This window comes from Cupressus sempervirens, chromosome 4 (assembly GCF_028749045.1).
Source record: "Cupressus sempervirens isolate cs-2001-9-10 chromosome 4, ASM2874904v1, whole genome shotgun sequence".
In the NCBI taxonomy this organism is placed as follows: Eukaryota; Viridiplantae; Streptophyta; class Pinopsida; order Cupressales; family Cupressaceae; genus Cupressus; species Cupressus sempervirens.
Genome location: NC_143121.1, coordinates 585,505,297 through 585,522,670, shown reverse-complemented (window position 1 = coordinate 585,522,670; position 17,374 = coordinate 585,505,297). Strand labels below are relative to the sequence as shown.

Below are 17,374 nucleotides of genomic sequence, written 5' to 3'. Positions count from 1 at the left end.
CAAACAAACTTGATTTTGATAGTAAACAGAACTCTTGAAATCTCCAATGATTTCAACAAAATACTCCTATTTTTATAAAAAATCAAAGTACAAATTTCTAGAAAAGATTCTAGGTCAAAAGAGGGTACAAATTTTATTCAAAAAAATGGCCAGATTTTGTTAAATCCCATCAATTGGCTTTGGTCCCATGAAATGGTAAATTGATCTTATATTAAAGCATAGTAACATGGGGACGTGTCCCCCCCTTTTTTGCCCCATGTCTCGGAGATGGGGACTTGGGGACTCCGTTCCCCCATCCCCAACGATGCCACCAGATTTTGCCACCTCTATTGAGGATGGGGTGATGTCCCGGTGTTTACTGTTTTTTGATTTGACTATTCATGTTCAATGTTCAATGTTCCAATCTAATGTTGAAGTATTTAGTCTTTTACATCTTTATATCTATCTTATATTGCAATACATCTATTCATAACTAGCATTTTAACTACCATATGTATAGTATATACAACCCCTCGTTTCCCTCATCGTTGTCCCCTCATTGTCCCCAAATTAAGGCCCCTTTGTCCCCCCATCTTGGAAACTTGTCCCCCCGTTCCACCATCCCCCTGTCCCTTAGGGTGGTGTAATAATGTATTAAAGAGAGTAGACAAAGGCTCCTTAAATAGATTTATAAAGCTGATGTTTCTAAATGGAACAATCATAAGCTGAAGACAAAAAAGGAAACTTTTAAAGCTAACTAAGACAACTAAGATGACAATTAAATAAACATTACATAATTTTAATAGTTGGGTCTTGTTCATGAAATACTCATAGCTTTCAATTGTTTAAAATTTACTTACAATGTACTTGAAATTGTATTGTTCAAATCTAGAAAGTTTGTGAAGTTAGTAGAGAGAAAATTTTAAATGTAAGACTAGGTAAGAAATAATGGGGAAAGTGTTTGTGAGGCCTCGTAGTTCTCAAGTTTAGTTTTAGAGTCCACACTAGGTGTTTGCATTTGTCCTTATTGGGTACTAGTGCATGTAATAGGGTCATTATTGGGCATAAGTGTTTGCACTAAGGCTTAACAAAGTTGGAGTTTGCATCAACATCTAAGATGGAAACCAAAGATTGTATGAGTGCCCAGAATCAGTGCTAGAGTCTTTTGTTGTGTTTCTCATGAGTCATGAGTGTTTGGGTGCTTGATTTCTAGAATTATTGTCAATGTATGTTGTAAAATAGTGTATGCTTCTTCTAGTTGAAATGAATATTTGAATATGGGTTGAATGAAAAGTTTGTCTTTTTAGCATTTTGTGGGAAATAGTTTAAATTGATGTATTGTTTGATTTAAAATAACATGTTAGTGTTTTCTCACACTTGTGATAGAGAGTAGAATGATCAAACTAATTGAGAAAAAGGTAATCAATTTGTGGGTTAATTTAATAGTCAAAACTGGAAGAAAACAAAATGCGGAGAGAACCTTATGTTGAACTTGACCTCATAGATATAGGGTATGGTGGCTTATGGGAGGAGAAATTCTATAATTCCTTTTAGCCTAGTAATTAGGGTTTGTTTCTATGACATGAACCAGGGTTTGGTGGCCTTGTTAGAGAACCTATCCATGAATTCATAATGATTGAAATGTGATAAACCTTGTGAAAACAAATTGTGATGAGACTTAGTACAGTGAGCAAATTGATTGAGAAAAAAACTAAAAATTAACCAACTAATTTATTAACTAATAATTAAACTACTGAAAGAAGGCAAAAAAAGGAGAGAACCTCATTGTGAACTTGTTCTTAGAGATACAAGGTATGTAGGTGGCTTATGGGAGAAGGAATTCGATGAGTTGGTTGATTTAACATAGTAAATAGGCTTTTTTTTTGTGACATGAATTAGGGTTTGGTGACCTTATTAGAGAATATCTATGAAATCAAATGATTGGAATTTCATGAACATTGTGAAAACAAATGGTGGCATGAGATTTAGAAGACAGATGAATTTGTAAACTTGGATATGTGCGTTGAAAAGCTTATTTAATCATTCTCGCAATTCATTGTTGTACAAACTAACAATTGAATAGCTAAATTATATGCATAGAAAATTCTACTTTACTATGCTCACACTTATACTATCAAAACAAATCATGAAATGCTTGTAATTGATAAAGGAAAAAATTATAATCACTTTTGGAGGTTTTATTGTAGTATCATAATCACCTAGTGGAGGGGTCGTTATAATTGCTCAACCGTTAAGTCTTCTTAAATTTTCTTTTTGAAAAGAAAGTGTATGTGTTTGAACAAAAAGAAAACAAAGGAGCAAGGGTTGACTGAAAGTCCGGATTACAAAATATTATTATCGTGAAGATGATTTGTATATCTTTGAACAATGGATTTATGGCAATGGGTGAAGATTTCTTCATTTACCTTCTTATTGGTGTATCTACTAGCTTTCTTGGGACTATATTGGAAATTTACTATGTCAAATACTTCAACCATGTTGGCTATATATTTTTCCAGTAGCCATAGACACACTACTTACAAAATGGGATATTTAGACACAGCGTATGAAAATAATCTCTCTGCTCAACTTAGGGGGGGTGACCTTCTTATTGCTACTAACTCAACTAGAACTTAACAAGAAACTTCAAATTTAATCTAAAATTAGGTGTTTCACATATCACTTCCTCTTTCTTCAAGGTGGATTTCACTTTCATAAAAATGTACTCTATAAATTGATGACCTTTTACAATTTCACCTTTAAGTACTAGTTGGAGCAATAATACTAATAAACTCAGAATTAATTGAAAGAATAATTGATAAGTAGGAGATAATTTCCACAGTAAGTCAAATTGTGATATTGCTATCAGGATTTAATTGTGTGATTTTGTGTCAAACTCATTGACCCATGTTTCATGAGTAGTAATTCAACATGAATCCATCTCTCATGAGAATAAATGGAACACTTAGCACTCATTGGATCTAGGTGATGCTCACAGGGGTGAAGCACCGAGACTTCCTGAGAGGTCACCCATGCCAGTACTACTCCAGCCTGAGCGTGCTTAACTACGGAGTTTCCTCCATGGTTAAACCCAAAGCTTGCAACCCCATTTGCAAAACCTTCACCAAGTGTTGTGCCTTATGAACCATTCATTAGAAAGCCCCTTAAGCTCATCAATTGATAAGTAGGAGATAATTTCCACAGTAAGTCAAATTGTGATATTGCTATTAGGATTTAACTGTGTGAAAGAATAACTGTTAAGTGTATTAGTTGTCTATAGACTAAGGAATATATATAAGCTCACATACTTATACACTATCCTGAAAATGTTTAAAACTATGAAGCAACAATATGATAATCACAAAGACTTGAACACATGAAAGTTCACTTCTACTTCTAAGATCACTATGAGCCACAACCCAAACTCTATGCATTAACTTTTAACTAACTCAAATTGACAATTATAGCACAAAATCTATACAAAATCAGATTCAAGACTCCTTATAACAGTACAGAGAATTTCACAAGTCTCCTCAACTCAAAGATTGAAAATACTTGCTTTTTACTCACTCCAAAATCGACTTGGACAAACTAAAGCAAAATTTGAACTTGCACAATTTCACCATAGTTTTCTTGCAATCATAATGATTGAAATCTACAATGAGCCCTCTTGTATATATATAGGAGAGAGGCTATGAGGAAAACATGGAAAACTAACCACCTAGGGTTGACTTATTCAATCTTACAATCCATCGTACTGTGATTACATGCAATGAGATTTGTAATTGCAAATGTTTACTTTACATGTGCCATTATACATGTAATTGCAATTTTATGCTTTACATGTAACTTGTCAAAGCTGAAAGCAAAATGCGTATCTAAAATTCTAGAGAGCAATGAAAAATTTATTTGACTGTCGGAAAGCACTTTTCACTCTTTTACATCCACTTCCATAAAAACCTGAAACCTGTGAGTGCTCTCTTGAATTTCATTTGGATTTGGCACAATAGTGTTCTTTGCAACAACAATTGTCTCGAGGATTGTATCCAAACATCTGGAAATTATAGCATCGCTTTCTTCAAGAACAGTTTGAAGAAGGTTGAGTGAAGTTTGATAATCTGAAAGCTTGTGAATTGAAGTCAGCGTAAAGTGATCTAACTCAAGCTCTAGGTGAACCATTAGCAAGAATTCTGAGACCATTATATCTTCTGTCATTACCTCTTGGTTATTAATTGGCGTGATATCTTCATAAATTGGATTTTGATCTCTTGCTATTTTCCAATACATGTTTTTATGTTCACCTCCAAATTTGTAATTAGATCTTCAATGACTTGACATCTATTCACTAATAACTATCTGGATTTAATGTATTTTCCACAAGAAGGTATTACCCTATTCTCGCACAACAATTCTAGTTTAAGGTTTGAAAATTTATTCCAGATTTTCAAGTCTTTTCCAAGTGAGTCCAAGTTCTAACTGAAAGTTTCTAAAACTCCATTCTGGTGGGGCACCATCGTTCATACATATATAAGTACCTAGAGTGCTTTCTTTATCAACTCTGTCCCTTGCACCATCATTTGATTCACCCACATGTTAATGGTTGTAATTATTTCTTCAACCATCTCAACTTGCCTAATAGGATTCTCTGCAATAGAGGATGCTATGGATCAACTTGCTCTAAAACTCTAATAATCTTTTAATTTACTACCATGAGCAAGTCATTTTGTTCCTCCAATAATTTTTTCTTCTTTGATACTAACTCCTTTGATACTTGCTCCTTGTGTTATTGCTACTCTCAACTGAGGTAGTGTTTCTATAAATCCACAATTTTTACGAGGACGGTGGTCACGAGTACTTGTTTAATGATGTTTGGTACATGTTGGGTGTGTGGAAGGTTGGCCCTACTTGCTTTCCTTTCCTTTGCCATGTTACTTCGAATTTCTTGTCTGGCTTCTTCAAGTCTTTCTTTCTCTGTAGCTGCATTTGGATATGTGAGTTTCCTAGCTTGCATTCTCGTGATGGCCAATACTTCGCTTACTGGTTGTACAATGTTCAACATGTTCACCCCCTTTTGTCTAGGGCAATCAACATCCTCATGATTACCTAGTTTGCACCATTTACACAACATTCCTCTGTTCTGTCCTCCACCATTCTTTGCAATCTTGAGAAAAATGCCCCCATTCGTTGCATTACCTACATTGAATCATGGGTCTTCCTTTGGAATCGTACTAGATTGCTCTCCTGGGTGTGTTATTATTGCTTCCCTGTCTATTGTTTCTATACCCTCCACGTTAGGCTTCCGTATTTGTGTTCTGTGGAGGGGTGGAAGGTGGTGTGGATTTTTCTCCTTGGGTAAAGAATACCTGCGCATTCCTTACCTTTAGATTGTAGGTACAATCCTTAATTGTGTGGTCCAACACCTGATAGATGTCACAGAACGCTTTGCGTGAGCATGTCCATTTTGTGTGTCCTTCCTTTTTGCAATCTGTACACCACAGTACCCTCTCCTCTCTTTTCTCCTCCTTACTTCCTGTTACTTCCTTCATTAGCCTCATCATGTCTTTCCTTAGGACTTGGATGTTCGTAGATTCATCTCTACTCTCTTCTGAACTTTCATTCCCACTTCCATGTCTCTTGGATTCGGAAGGTTTGTTTTCACTTTCTATATCCATTGCATAGGTGCAAGCATCCGTAAAGGATGATGGTGGTACTATATTCATTTTCCTTCTTAAAGACAAAGTTAACCCTTTGATGAACCGACTCTTTTTTAATCCGTCAGTAGGTTTGTTGTCCAACTTCCCTATCAATTCCTTGAGTCTCTTGCTATATGCTCTGATAGATTCATTTTTCCCTTGCCATGTATTATAGATTTCTGTGACTATCTCATCATTATTCCATAGAAGTCTAAGTTCCTCCTCAAAGGCGGTACGTAGGTCTTTCCATGTGGTCTTCTTCGCACCCTCCAAGTCTGTATAGCAATCAATAGCTATACCTCTTAGCGTGGCAAGGATCACTTTTAACCATTCATTCGCATCATTTTGTCCATTGGCCTGCCATATGGTTATACATGTTTTACAAAGACATGTGGGGTCCTCAAATCCTTCCCTAGTAAATCTAGGGAGTTTTTCTTTGTCCAACACCATATTCTCCTTCAACTCTTCCCTCTTGTGGGGACGCTCCCTCCTGTTGGGCTAGATTCTTGGGTTCTTGGTCTAGTAATATCTGCTTCCCCTTGTGATTCCCCTTTTGTCTGGCTCAAGCTTCGTTCTTGCCAATGCTCTCTTTGTGAGGAGGTTTCAGGATTCTTCCACCCTTCCTTCCTGGTGCTTCCTAAATAACCAAGTTGAATATACCTTCTATTGTGTTTTTAATCAACCTTTCTTCAATTTGATTTGCACTTTGGGAGTGGTTCACCAGACCCCTTAAGTGGCAACATTTTTCCTCTTGTTGGTGGAGATGTAGAGTCTGTAGGGTGGCCTCCCCCTTAGTTTCTTCTTCTGACACTTGCCTGGGATATGTATTTGGAAGTAGGGGCATGAATTGTTTTAGTGTTTGGTTATCTTCCTTGGATTGCCACATTCCTACAGTTCCTATGTACTTTCGGTGAACTGTTGGAGCACTTGTTGTCTTCTCCGCTCTTCGTTTCGGCTCTTTCTTCCTTTGCGCGTATCAAATTTCTTGCCAATAGCCATGGAATTTGTCCAAGTAGATCATACATTGCTAGTGGTATTGAAAGTTCGTCCCATACTGTGCTCTTTGGAACTGCTCTCTCTCGGGCTTCCCTTTGCACATACTGGTCTATTGAAGCTTCCTAAGCGACCACCAGATCTTGTGTCACTTGATCTTCTCTTGTTATTTCCTCGTCTTCTCCGTTACTGTTTGTTACTTGTATTTGTGGTAGGAATGGTCTTCCCATCACTCCATCCTGTTTATTCGATGACTTTCAGGTCTGAACTTAGGCAATGACGCCAAAATGTATGATGATTATTGACACAGGTTATCGAGAGCAATATAACATACATTCAACTTTACCAACATGACATTCATTACTAGTACCAGAATACCCAAATGGCGAGGAAATCTTATTACTTCATTGATTACCAAAAACATGAGTACATCATCCATATTCCAAAGATCTTATATAATGGTCTGTTGGTTTGGAAAATCAACGGACGCATCCCCTTGCTTCCTAACTACCTTATCCCAAATATCTTAACGAGTTCTAATTACAACATTAATTTATTACATACTACAAAGTTTCCGAAGAAAATATCTTGAAGCCTATGATAATGGTGTCTCCTTATGGCCATGGGCAATTGAGTGAAGTACATCCATATTGGTAACCTGTTTTTGTCCTCTTCATAGGATAACCTTGGAAATGCCTGGAAAGATGCAACAATGTATACAAGATATGAATTCATATAAAATGTACCAGTAGCAGATACCCCTATCAACTGCTCACACAATGAGTGACTAATTAACTCAACCTAGAATATCTTTTGTTTCCCCTTTTTGACAATGACAATTTGCTAAAATATCCAAGGTTCAAAAAGATTGGATATCTTCAAACCTCACATTCTGCCAAGGGGAGTGATTTTATCATTGACATCTTCCTTGAACTCAGTTCTGTACAACATTGCTGGTTCAAATTGACTGCCTCAGTTTGACAAATTAAGAGTATTAATCTCCCTCTTGCAATCATCTTCATTTTGGTTGTAGTATTCTAGATCATCCTTATGAGGAATATCCGCATATACCAGAGAATAAGGAATATGGGATATCTTGTCGATAGCCTCTGCATCTAGCCTCATGATTACCTTACCCATCGCATCTTTGATTGTCTGAGTCAATTTCTCAAAGTGCACTGCAGAGGCCATCACGAACTCAGGTTCTTGCTGCAAGAAAAGTTGAAAGCAGATGTATATGGTTTAAAAGAATTTTATGCATTTCATCTTTTGGATTTGAACCCTCCGTCCTCTTGATGAAATCAAACATATCCACATGCCTGCCTTCCATGTCTTTGATTTCATCCATTTTTGAGACCACTGAAGCACGAATGACAGCAGTCAGGTGCTTATGGAACTTAAATTTCATGCTTTTCTCTGTAGTAGTGATTAACTATTCTGTCATTGGATGAGCACATGTAGCTCTAGTTTGTGCACAAGAATGTGGGTAACAATGGCTTTGACAGTCCAAACTTAGTGTAAAAAATGCTGAGAAAAATGTCCACAAATTCAGATAATAGTGAAGACCAGACAGTTGATAATGAAAAGAGATAACAAAAAGTTGTTTTTAGAACCAAATAACTCTTCATTCTCCATGGAATTTGGCATTTAGAACTCAGAGTCCCATACAACATTCACTACAAACTGGGAGTTCATATGCTCAGCGTTTTGAGATTCCCAACAATAATAATAAAGTCCGACTTTCAAATTAAATTTGGGACTTTAAGGAGTCTTTATAATTATCATTACATACACTTTTACATATAATAAAAGATTTAGTGTTGATCAATATGTTTGACATCCATAATGTAATTGGGCCTTTAAAGTATTTGCATTTTATTTTTAACATGTTAAAATATATGTTATGCAAAGTAAAACCTCCAATTTTTGTCAATTTCGGCATTTTAAAACCTTTGCATCACATATTTGATTGTATTTAAAGGACATGCAATCAACCATAAAAATCAACATGAGTCTTAATATTATTTGTATCATATTCAATGAAATATAAAGTACAATTAATATAGAAATTCGACTTAAATAAATATTAGGAATTTCAATAATAGATTTTAAATATATTATTAAAAACTAGCTAACAATAAAATAAAAATAAACATTAAATGACTTAAACCTTGTGAATAAATAAATAAAACAATTCTTTACGAAAAATACCTAGAGTTTAAAAACCATAAAAAATTAAATCAACATTATTATTAAATTTTTGTATAGTTGACTTAATTTTTTAATAAAACAAAATTTATGACAACAAACTAAAACATCAGTTCTTTCATTTTTGAGCGGGAGTTGGATATTATAAAGGCATCTTTAGTTTTTCAAGGCTTGGATGGAGTCTTTGGAATCTTTGTAAGCAATAAGCTTTTTGACACTAATTTTGAAAGCCATTTCAAGATTAAATTTATGGGTTGACAGCTCAACAACTTTGTTAGTAGCCTTCACAATGTTGACACAAAACTCAATGAATTTAGTATTCTGGTTGACCATCATCAATCTGTTGGCAGCAGCAGCTCTGTTATTAGATTTGGAAGCACTATCAAAGAAGAGAGCAGGTGCCTTCAGAGATCGTTTTGCAGCAGAGGGTCTGAGAACTACCAAAGTTTAATGCTCCAAATCTATTTTTTGCTTTATACAGATTTTGGCATTGAGCGTAATTTCAGATTTAATTTTGAGAATAATCATGAGATAGCTGGTAGCTTTGTCATTGAATATACTGTGGTTTTTGTCCATCCAAACATACCGGATGCAAAAGAAGGGATGGCATTTCAAAGATACTTGAGCAAAGGTATTGAGAAAACTGCAAGGACAGAGTTTTGTTCCAAGCAAGGAGATGGTTCTAAACATTGAGATTTGCATGGAGGAAAACTTTGATTGCTTTGGCAAGGGAGACTCAAAGTTCACTGGCTCATCACTTTTGAAGAACTCATGACAAATATGGAATCCTCTCCAAGTTGCAACCATGGTTACAGGCAAAATCTTTCCTTTCATGAGTGATAGAGAAAGGAAGAATTTGAAAGGAATATTACTGCTTAGTTCACAAATTATAGAAATCTGGGCATAGCTACTTGATAATGTCAGATGACTAATAGAGTTAAAGAGGTACAAACCTCTCTTGTGTAATTTCCTAGACCAGTTAACTGTTGTGGTAAAAGTCCTTTATCAAGTGATTTTCTATTTCTTGATTTATCTGCAGTGCTCCAAAATCCTTGATCTATAAAAATTCCTGGACATGCTAGATTTTATATTAGACTTCCTTTCCCACAGACCTGTCAATGGTAGTTAATGTATCATGTCAATGACACAATCCTCTATAGGCAGCAAATCCAAAATGCAGTATATCAAATGAACATTCACAACGAGATCAGAAAAAAATTCTCCACGAGACTCTTGAATTAGAATATACATTCTTGGCATTTTCTCATAGCATATGCATATATAGATACTCTACAATAGACAACAATATAACTAAGAAGAAATTGATGAGAGATATTAATGTGCACCAAAATACAACTAGTGTGGATTCGAAGAAGGTATATATAATGGATGGTGGCTATGTCTTGAGATGTATGGAACTACCAGTCCCAACTAACCAACTGAAAACTAATATGGCTGTACAACACAGCTGGAACACAAATGTTAAACATTTTTTTATTCTCTTACTTGAGTAAGCCAAGTACATAACATAAGCATGATTATACTATTGCTATGATAAAACTTGTCTACATTTGAATACTCACAATGTAAATGCTGCTTATTGGATATCTTCTGACATCTGGATCAGGTTGGCCTTTCACAGACTGCAAATGGTGAACCAAATTTTTTATAGTATAGGTATAATCATGAATAGAAAACCCTGCAAGTACTTGCAGATTATTCAGCTAGGCAAGTACTCTTAAGTTGCAAGACTCTGCAGATGAATTGCAGAGGGAATATCACCAGATTTTAAAAGGAAACTTATTAGGTCTAATGCTATTCTGAGGCAAATCTGTGATGGACAATTGAATTCTGCCAATATGGGTTGAAATGTGACTGGGGCAGGTCAAAATGCAGGTTGAAATGCATATTTCTCAAGGTGCTTTTTTATAGAAAAGCTTAAGACCCTGCATTCACCCCTCCAATAGACCTTGGTTTTTTCCAAGTTGAATATTTTGGGCTTGCTGAGTACTCTCCGAGTTCAAGTCTGTGAACTATGTTATAATTATCTGGTTTGCTTGGCAGGCAATGTAGAACAAGAAAGCATATTGTTTGAGGCATTGTTCCATTGTCATTCTTGAAGAGTGGAATACTGTTTAAAATGATAGTTCTAGTTTTAGTTTTTTGAAAAAATGTGCCAGATATCTCAGAAAAGAAATGGAAGATTTATGTTAGCTTGATATACATCAGCTTGATTTACAGTAGGTTCACTAGGAAAATACTCTCCTATACAAGCAAGGAAAGAACAGCTTGAGATACACCAGATGAATAATCATGTCTCTATGTAATGTAACTGTGCAAGTTTAGATTTAACAATGACTGCTATGTCATCTTTGAGAGCCTTTAGTTTACTGTTATTAAGACTACATTGACTTTCTGAATGATCAATATCCTTTTTCAGTTTTTCAGGAATCAAGCTTGTTTCCATAAAGAAAAGTTGTTAAAATCAAAGATTTTCATAAACCAATGTAATCTATTCGCTGCTTTATGGATGCAATATTTGTTTAACAAATACTGGATCCTTAAACAACTTTAGTTTTTTGTTTACCAAGTTAATGCTTTCTGTCCTGGATTTGATTTGTGTAATGTTTTCACTTGTTTGCCTGATGTATTCTAGATGCATTACCAACCTCTCTCTGAAATTAGTCAGTTCTAATCAGCTTTTTTATGCTTACCAGGTTTTTTAGTTCTAAAGCTCTTGGATCATTAAAATTTTGTATATAAGCAATGCACAGAAATGAGTTACCATTTATATTTATGTCAGCACTGTCTAAACTTGAGGCAATTGTGTGCGCTTTCTTATGACATTCCAGGACATGTACATATTCAACTAATAGCAAGGCAACTTTCCAACTACCACGGACATTGACTATACAGCTATTATGTTGTAGAAAACGAGTGGTATCTGTGGAGTTCAGAAAATCTCGAAGTCTAGCATTGAACTTTCATGATCATACCTTGAGGTCAAGAAATTGTGGCAAACTCTGTCATAGTGGCTTCCCATTGTCAGCATCATCTCCATGGGAACGCTCCAAAAGGTGGGTTCCATTACTGTGAAATCAGCCTTCCTTTTCTTTTGAAATCCCTATGGACCATGCAAAATGGATGGATTGATGGTGTCATAAATTTATCAATAACCTGATATATGATAAACTAATTCCTTGGTAATACTGGTTTCAAAGTGAATGCTTTAGACATTTAAGAAATATAAATTTTTGTTATCTTAGGAATGCAATTCTCTATAACCCCGCTCTCTTCTGGAAAAGAAAAGACGAAATTTGTTATTTCATATGACTATGACTGCATATAGGTGTGCTCTTTTTGTTAATAGTAACTTGGACTAGGCATCCAAGAGCCACAAAAAATGGTGTCAAAGACCAAGACATGGTAATTGAGAGCTCACCAAGTCCCCCATGTGAATATTGATCATTTAACAAAAAACTACTACCTAGTTATTCTACCTGGAAGGTTGTCGAAAGTCTTGAATCAGAAATTCACAACTTTGATGACCACCACCCTCAGTTATCTCATTGAATCTCAATGAAGCAAGAGATTCCTTCACATCATTAACTCATGTTCCTTAAATCCTTGGAAGATCTTAGAGTATGAAAGAACACAAAGACTCCCTTATTCACTGTTATTGAACCTCGCTTTGATTCCATGTTAAAGTTTAGTCCAAAAATATAGATAAACAGCAATAGGAAAAGTACAAAAATTAGCACAAAAGACAACTTTTCCTGGGAAAACCCTCCCACTTAAAGGGAAAATCCCAGCCACACCAGAAAAATATTTATTTATTGATAATAAAAATGTTCAATTACAAAGCTTTTCACTTGATTGCATACAATACATTGAGCAATCACATAAATAGATTGAAATGAGACTCTTCATATCACACACAAAGGTCTTGTCAAATTTCAAATACAAGACCCTTCATATTTCCAAATATTCAATACTTACATATTTCCATATGCATGCCTCTTTGCATGATGTATGCCACATGCCTTTTTATATAATATTAACTTAAATATTATCACAAATGTCTCTTTCGGCTGAAGATGACTATAATGGTCATAACAGACTTATTTCTATTTCATAAGACCAGAGATAAAGATCTCTATTGCAGCTACCATCTTTAACAAGTAATAGCAATGTTGCAACACAAAATAAGAGAAAAGTCATGGGAAATCCAAATTCAGATGAGGATGAAAAGTAGAGACAATAGAGAGAGAGAGACAGGGCGGTAGAAGGGTGAAGGCCCAAATGGAAGAGGTGATGTAGATAGAGGCTGACAATTGTTGTCAATTGTGGCAAACCAAGGCTAGGTTTAAGCAAGAGATGACAAGAGTTGAGGCAACCCTGTATTGTAAAGTTGCTAGAATGTCAATGACTCTAATATATATTAATATGTTGCAGGAAAATGTTTCAATTTTCTCACATGCAAAGGAGTTAGGGTAGAAGGCATGGGAAAAGAGATCAAGAGAGAGAGCACCGTGAGTGGATTGCAAGAGATGGAATGGGTATGGTATGAAGAGGTGCAAAAATAAAAGAGATTGAAGGAGAGGGGTCCAGAAAGAATCAAGAGGATAATAGGAAAGTGAACGGCATAGATAAGGATAAGCAAACTGATAAAGTACACAATTACGAAGAGAGCGGTTGGAAAGATTGTGCCAGAGAGAAGATTTTGCATATGGATGGTGTTTCTTGGTTTGATAACACTCAAAAGGCCATTTCTGCAAATTAACTTATTTTAATAAGCAAAAACATCTGTTCAAGAGTTGCAACATGATGACCTACAATGTCATGACCACACATAACAGATGAAGACATCTAATATACCAGAAAATTGTCTTATTAAATAAGACTTCACTATTTTCTGCAGTATCAAACTAGAGGAACAAATCATTTCCCATGCTACATACGGCCCATATAATATGCAATGTCTGATAATCTCAGCAATAAGGCAACGTTCTGTTTTGAAGGGAGAGCTCCTTAAGGCAGTGATCTCATTTACTAAGGTAAAGGAACAGTTTCATTATGACAGTCGTTTGGCGTTAAGGGGTGATTCCATTTAGGCAATGACTATTGTTTACAAATAGCGATTATCTCCATTAAGCAAAATGGTTTTTTAGTAGTTATTTCCCAAAGGGGTTTTAATGAAAGGAAATTAAAAATTGAATCTAGAAGAGGTGTGATTGGCAAGATGAAAAGATGTGGTGGAAAGAGGCCCGACTCTTCTGTTTCAAGGAGGTAAGATTTATATTTGAGGATCATCTCCAAAAAGGCATCGAACAACAGTAGAGGAAAATACATATACAGCAGAGATAATTAAAAAAACTGCAGGCGCGATCGGAATATAGCAGAAAAGTCTAATTTGTAATGCCTTAGTTGTGTGGCATGGAAGAAAATGAAACATAATAAAAATAGGAGGATCAAAACGGTTATAAATAGAATATAAGTAGCAGCAGGCATCAATGAATGTAAAATCTGACATAAGGAATCAGATGAAAAGTACTGAATATCGATCTTATTGAGAGCAGATATAGATGGAAGGAGGAAGAAAGAATGGAGCATAGGAGTTAAGGAAGGATTAAAGGAAGGAATGGGAAGGAAGTGAATATTTTAAAGGGAAAAAGGTTGTGACTCCTTCCAAGGGTGGTAATTGTGGAAGGTCATGACTATGGCAATGGGCAGACATGATGAAGAGGTGTCCCCCACATTGGTAGCTATAAATGGGAGAGGGGTTCGTTAGAGGAAGAAAGGCAAGAGAGATCAACTTGGGAGATAATTTTTTACTCTCAAAGGGCAGCGTTGGAAGGTGGTGACTTGAGCCCTATGAAAGACGGTGACCCTTTCATTAAGAAAGTATAAAAAGATTATTCCAATCATTCAAGGGTCACTTATGAATCATCACCCATGTATCCCTCAAATCATCATCCTTATTCCATCAATCATCTTCCCTCGAGAAATCAAGCAAACAATCAAACAACAATATTAAGCAAACAATCATCAAATCCACATTGATGATCACTCCATTTTGGGACCAATAATACATACAATTCAGCAATCAAGCATCACCCTATTAAGTCATCATTCATTCAATCATTACCAAACAATATTTGAAACTAGCTAACATTATATCATCATTTTTTAATCATATAATCACACTTAATCATACCTCACCAACACCTTGAATAATCAAATCAAAGGAATTTATTCAATCGATTAATCATTTAACAATAATGGAAGGAACAAAAAAAGCAATCACAGCAAGGTGATTGTTACAATCTCTTAAGTTATTGTGGTATAAGAAGTAGCAAGGCATGTGCATTTATGTGAATTACACATAGAAGTGAAATTATACATTTGCATCATATTTTATGCAGCCAATGTATGCTGAATCTCAATATCTATGCACTTATCAAATATGAATCTCTTTATTAAATAATAGATGATGTTGAGCTAAGGAAGGGGATTCAAGGAGGGAGAAGAGTGAAACAACCCCACTAGGTACTATGCCTCATAAAGGACCCTTGTTGTGATGGTTGTGGATCCTATTGGTTAAGGTGCATATGAGGCCAATGAGGATAATATACTCACCTTGGTCCTATGGTTGAGGATCATGGTACCCTATTGCAGCTCCTCTACTAGCCTTGGATCGATCAATTGTTGAAGTGAGTCAATCATAAGAAGTGAGAGTTTGATGCAATGGAGGGGAATAGTGCAAAGCCCTCGCTAGGTACACCAACTCACAATGATGGTTAAGGGCCATCGGTTAATGACTACATAAGGCCACAAAGGATACGATTTTCCTCTTGGGCCTAGGGTAGAGGATATTTGGGGCACCTCATCATGTCTTCCAAAACAACCCTTGTTATGGTTGAATTCCCATGTAATCATTGAGATTTATTGTGCAGATTATTTATATATTCCTTAACCCTAGAATTGGATGTATTTTTATGAATTATATTTTCATTATTATCTAATCTAGTTGCAGGTTTCCAAAACAGGACTATCTTATCTTGTTTTTGAGAGAAAGTATTATAACTCGAACTATATTTTGCTATTCGCTTCATTTGGATTTGTGAATATAAGGCAATGTATAAGGTGATCCAAGAAGGGGATGTTACTTACAATGTCAATTTGTGGTTTATGTTATTTTTGTGCCCTTCTGAATGGTTGCATTTTTATTGCCATTACTTGGCATTTGTTCATCTGTACGTATTTTTTTCTTCTAGGATATATTGTAATAAAATATTTTCAACCTTTATGTTCAGTTGTTTAGGTGCTTGATTACTCCAAAGTGCTCATGTATGCCAGTAGCATCTTTTACTTATAATAATTCGGTGATGGATGGCAAGTGTCAGTTCTCATGCAAGTCTTGATTGCTTTTGATCGCATTGTATTGAATGCATTAATATATGTGCTATTATCACAAGGCAATATGGCCGAATGAAGGTTGTCCTCGAGTCTTGGATGCAATTTAAACATGGAGAGATCTTACTTTTCATTTCCATCCTCTATTGTCAAATTGAGCGATCAATTTTATTTGTCTTGCATGCAGTGAAGAGACTTTTCCTGGTAATAACAGCATGAAGAGATGCTTTAGCACAATTTCTATGCTGAACTATTATGGTTGAATTTTATTTGGTGGATGTGCTTGCAAAGTTTAGATTTTCAGTAATGTTTCTCTCTTCTTTTCTTATGTTGTTTGGAGCATCAAGGCTTATTACAATCAGCAAGTGACTTTCATATATGAAGCAGGCATGTGATTGGTTTCAGTGAGCCAGAGCATATAAAGTCTGTCGAGGTTGTAGATGGAAATGATGGAAAGAGACATTTTCTTGGCAGTTGTACAAATTCTTTTAGAAATGCAATTACAATGGACAACACAGCAGCATCACTTGGTGCTAAGGGTAAATTTATGTAAGTTAATTTAGACACTATCCCATTTCATCATCTCCAACTTTTTGGTTGCAATGTTGGCTCTCTATATCTAATTAACAGTTGGTTTATGGATACTAAAATGTAATAAATTGATGCTTGGAATCGATTATCATCCAAATAGTGCCTTTTGATTTTTTTCATATTGAATTCTACAATATTGATGGCTGTGTGAGCTTTGATGAATTCGCATGTTGTAAACTTCAATTTTTACTTCTACTTGATGTGTTGACTTAGAAAAATTTAAATTATTTCCCATTGTTTCAAACCATCCTGCTAGTCACTATGTAAACAGTTGGTTTATGGATACTAAAATGTAATAAATTGATGCTTGGAATCGATTATCATCCAAATAGTGCCTTTTGATTTTTTTCATATTGAATTCTACAATATTGATGGCTGTGTGAGCTTTGATGAATTCGCATGTTGTAAACTTCAATTTTTACTTCTACTTGATGTGTTGACTTAGAAAAATTTAAATTATTTCCCATTGTTTCAAACCATCCTGCTAGTCACTA

The 17,374-nt window shown here is 35.3% G+C and overlaps 1 protein-coding gene across 2 annotated transcripts in view; it reads left to right on the top strand.

Moving 5' to 3' along the window:
• Window positions 1-17,374, top strand: part of LOC149562562 (Tetratricopeptide repeat (TPR)-like superfamily protein) — a 127,384-nt gene that overhangs the window by 16,669 nt on the left and 93,341 nt on the right. Inside the window, exons 2-3 of one of the 2 annotated variants that reach the window (XM_089826053.1) lie at window positions 11,726-11,950; window positions 16,677-16,838. In XM_089826053.1, the coding sequence (XP_089682179.1) occupies window positions 11,726-11,950; window positions 16,677-16,838 (387 nt within the window). The remainder of the gene's footprint in view (window positions 1-11,725; window positions 11,951-16,676; window positions 16,839-17,374) is intronic. The other variant, XM_089826054.1, reaches the window with a different exon arrangement.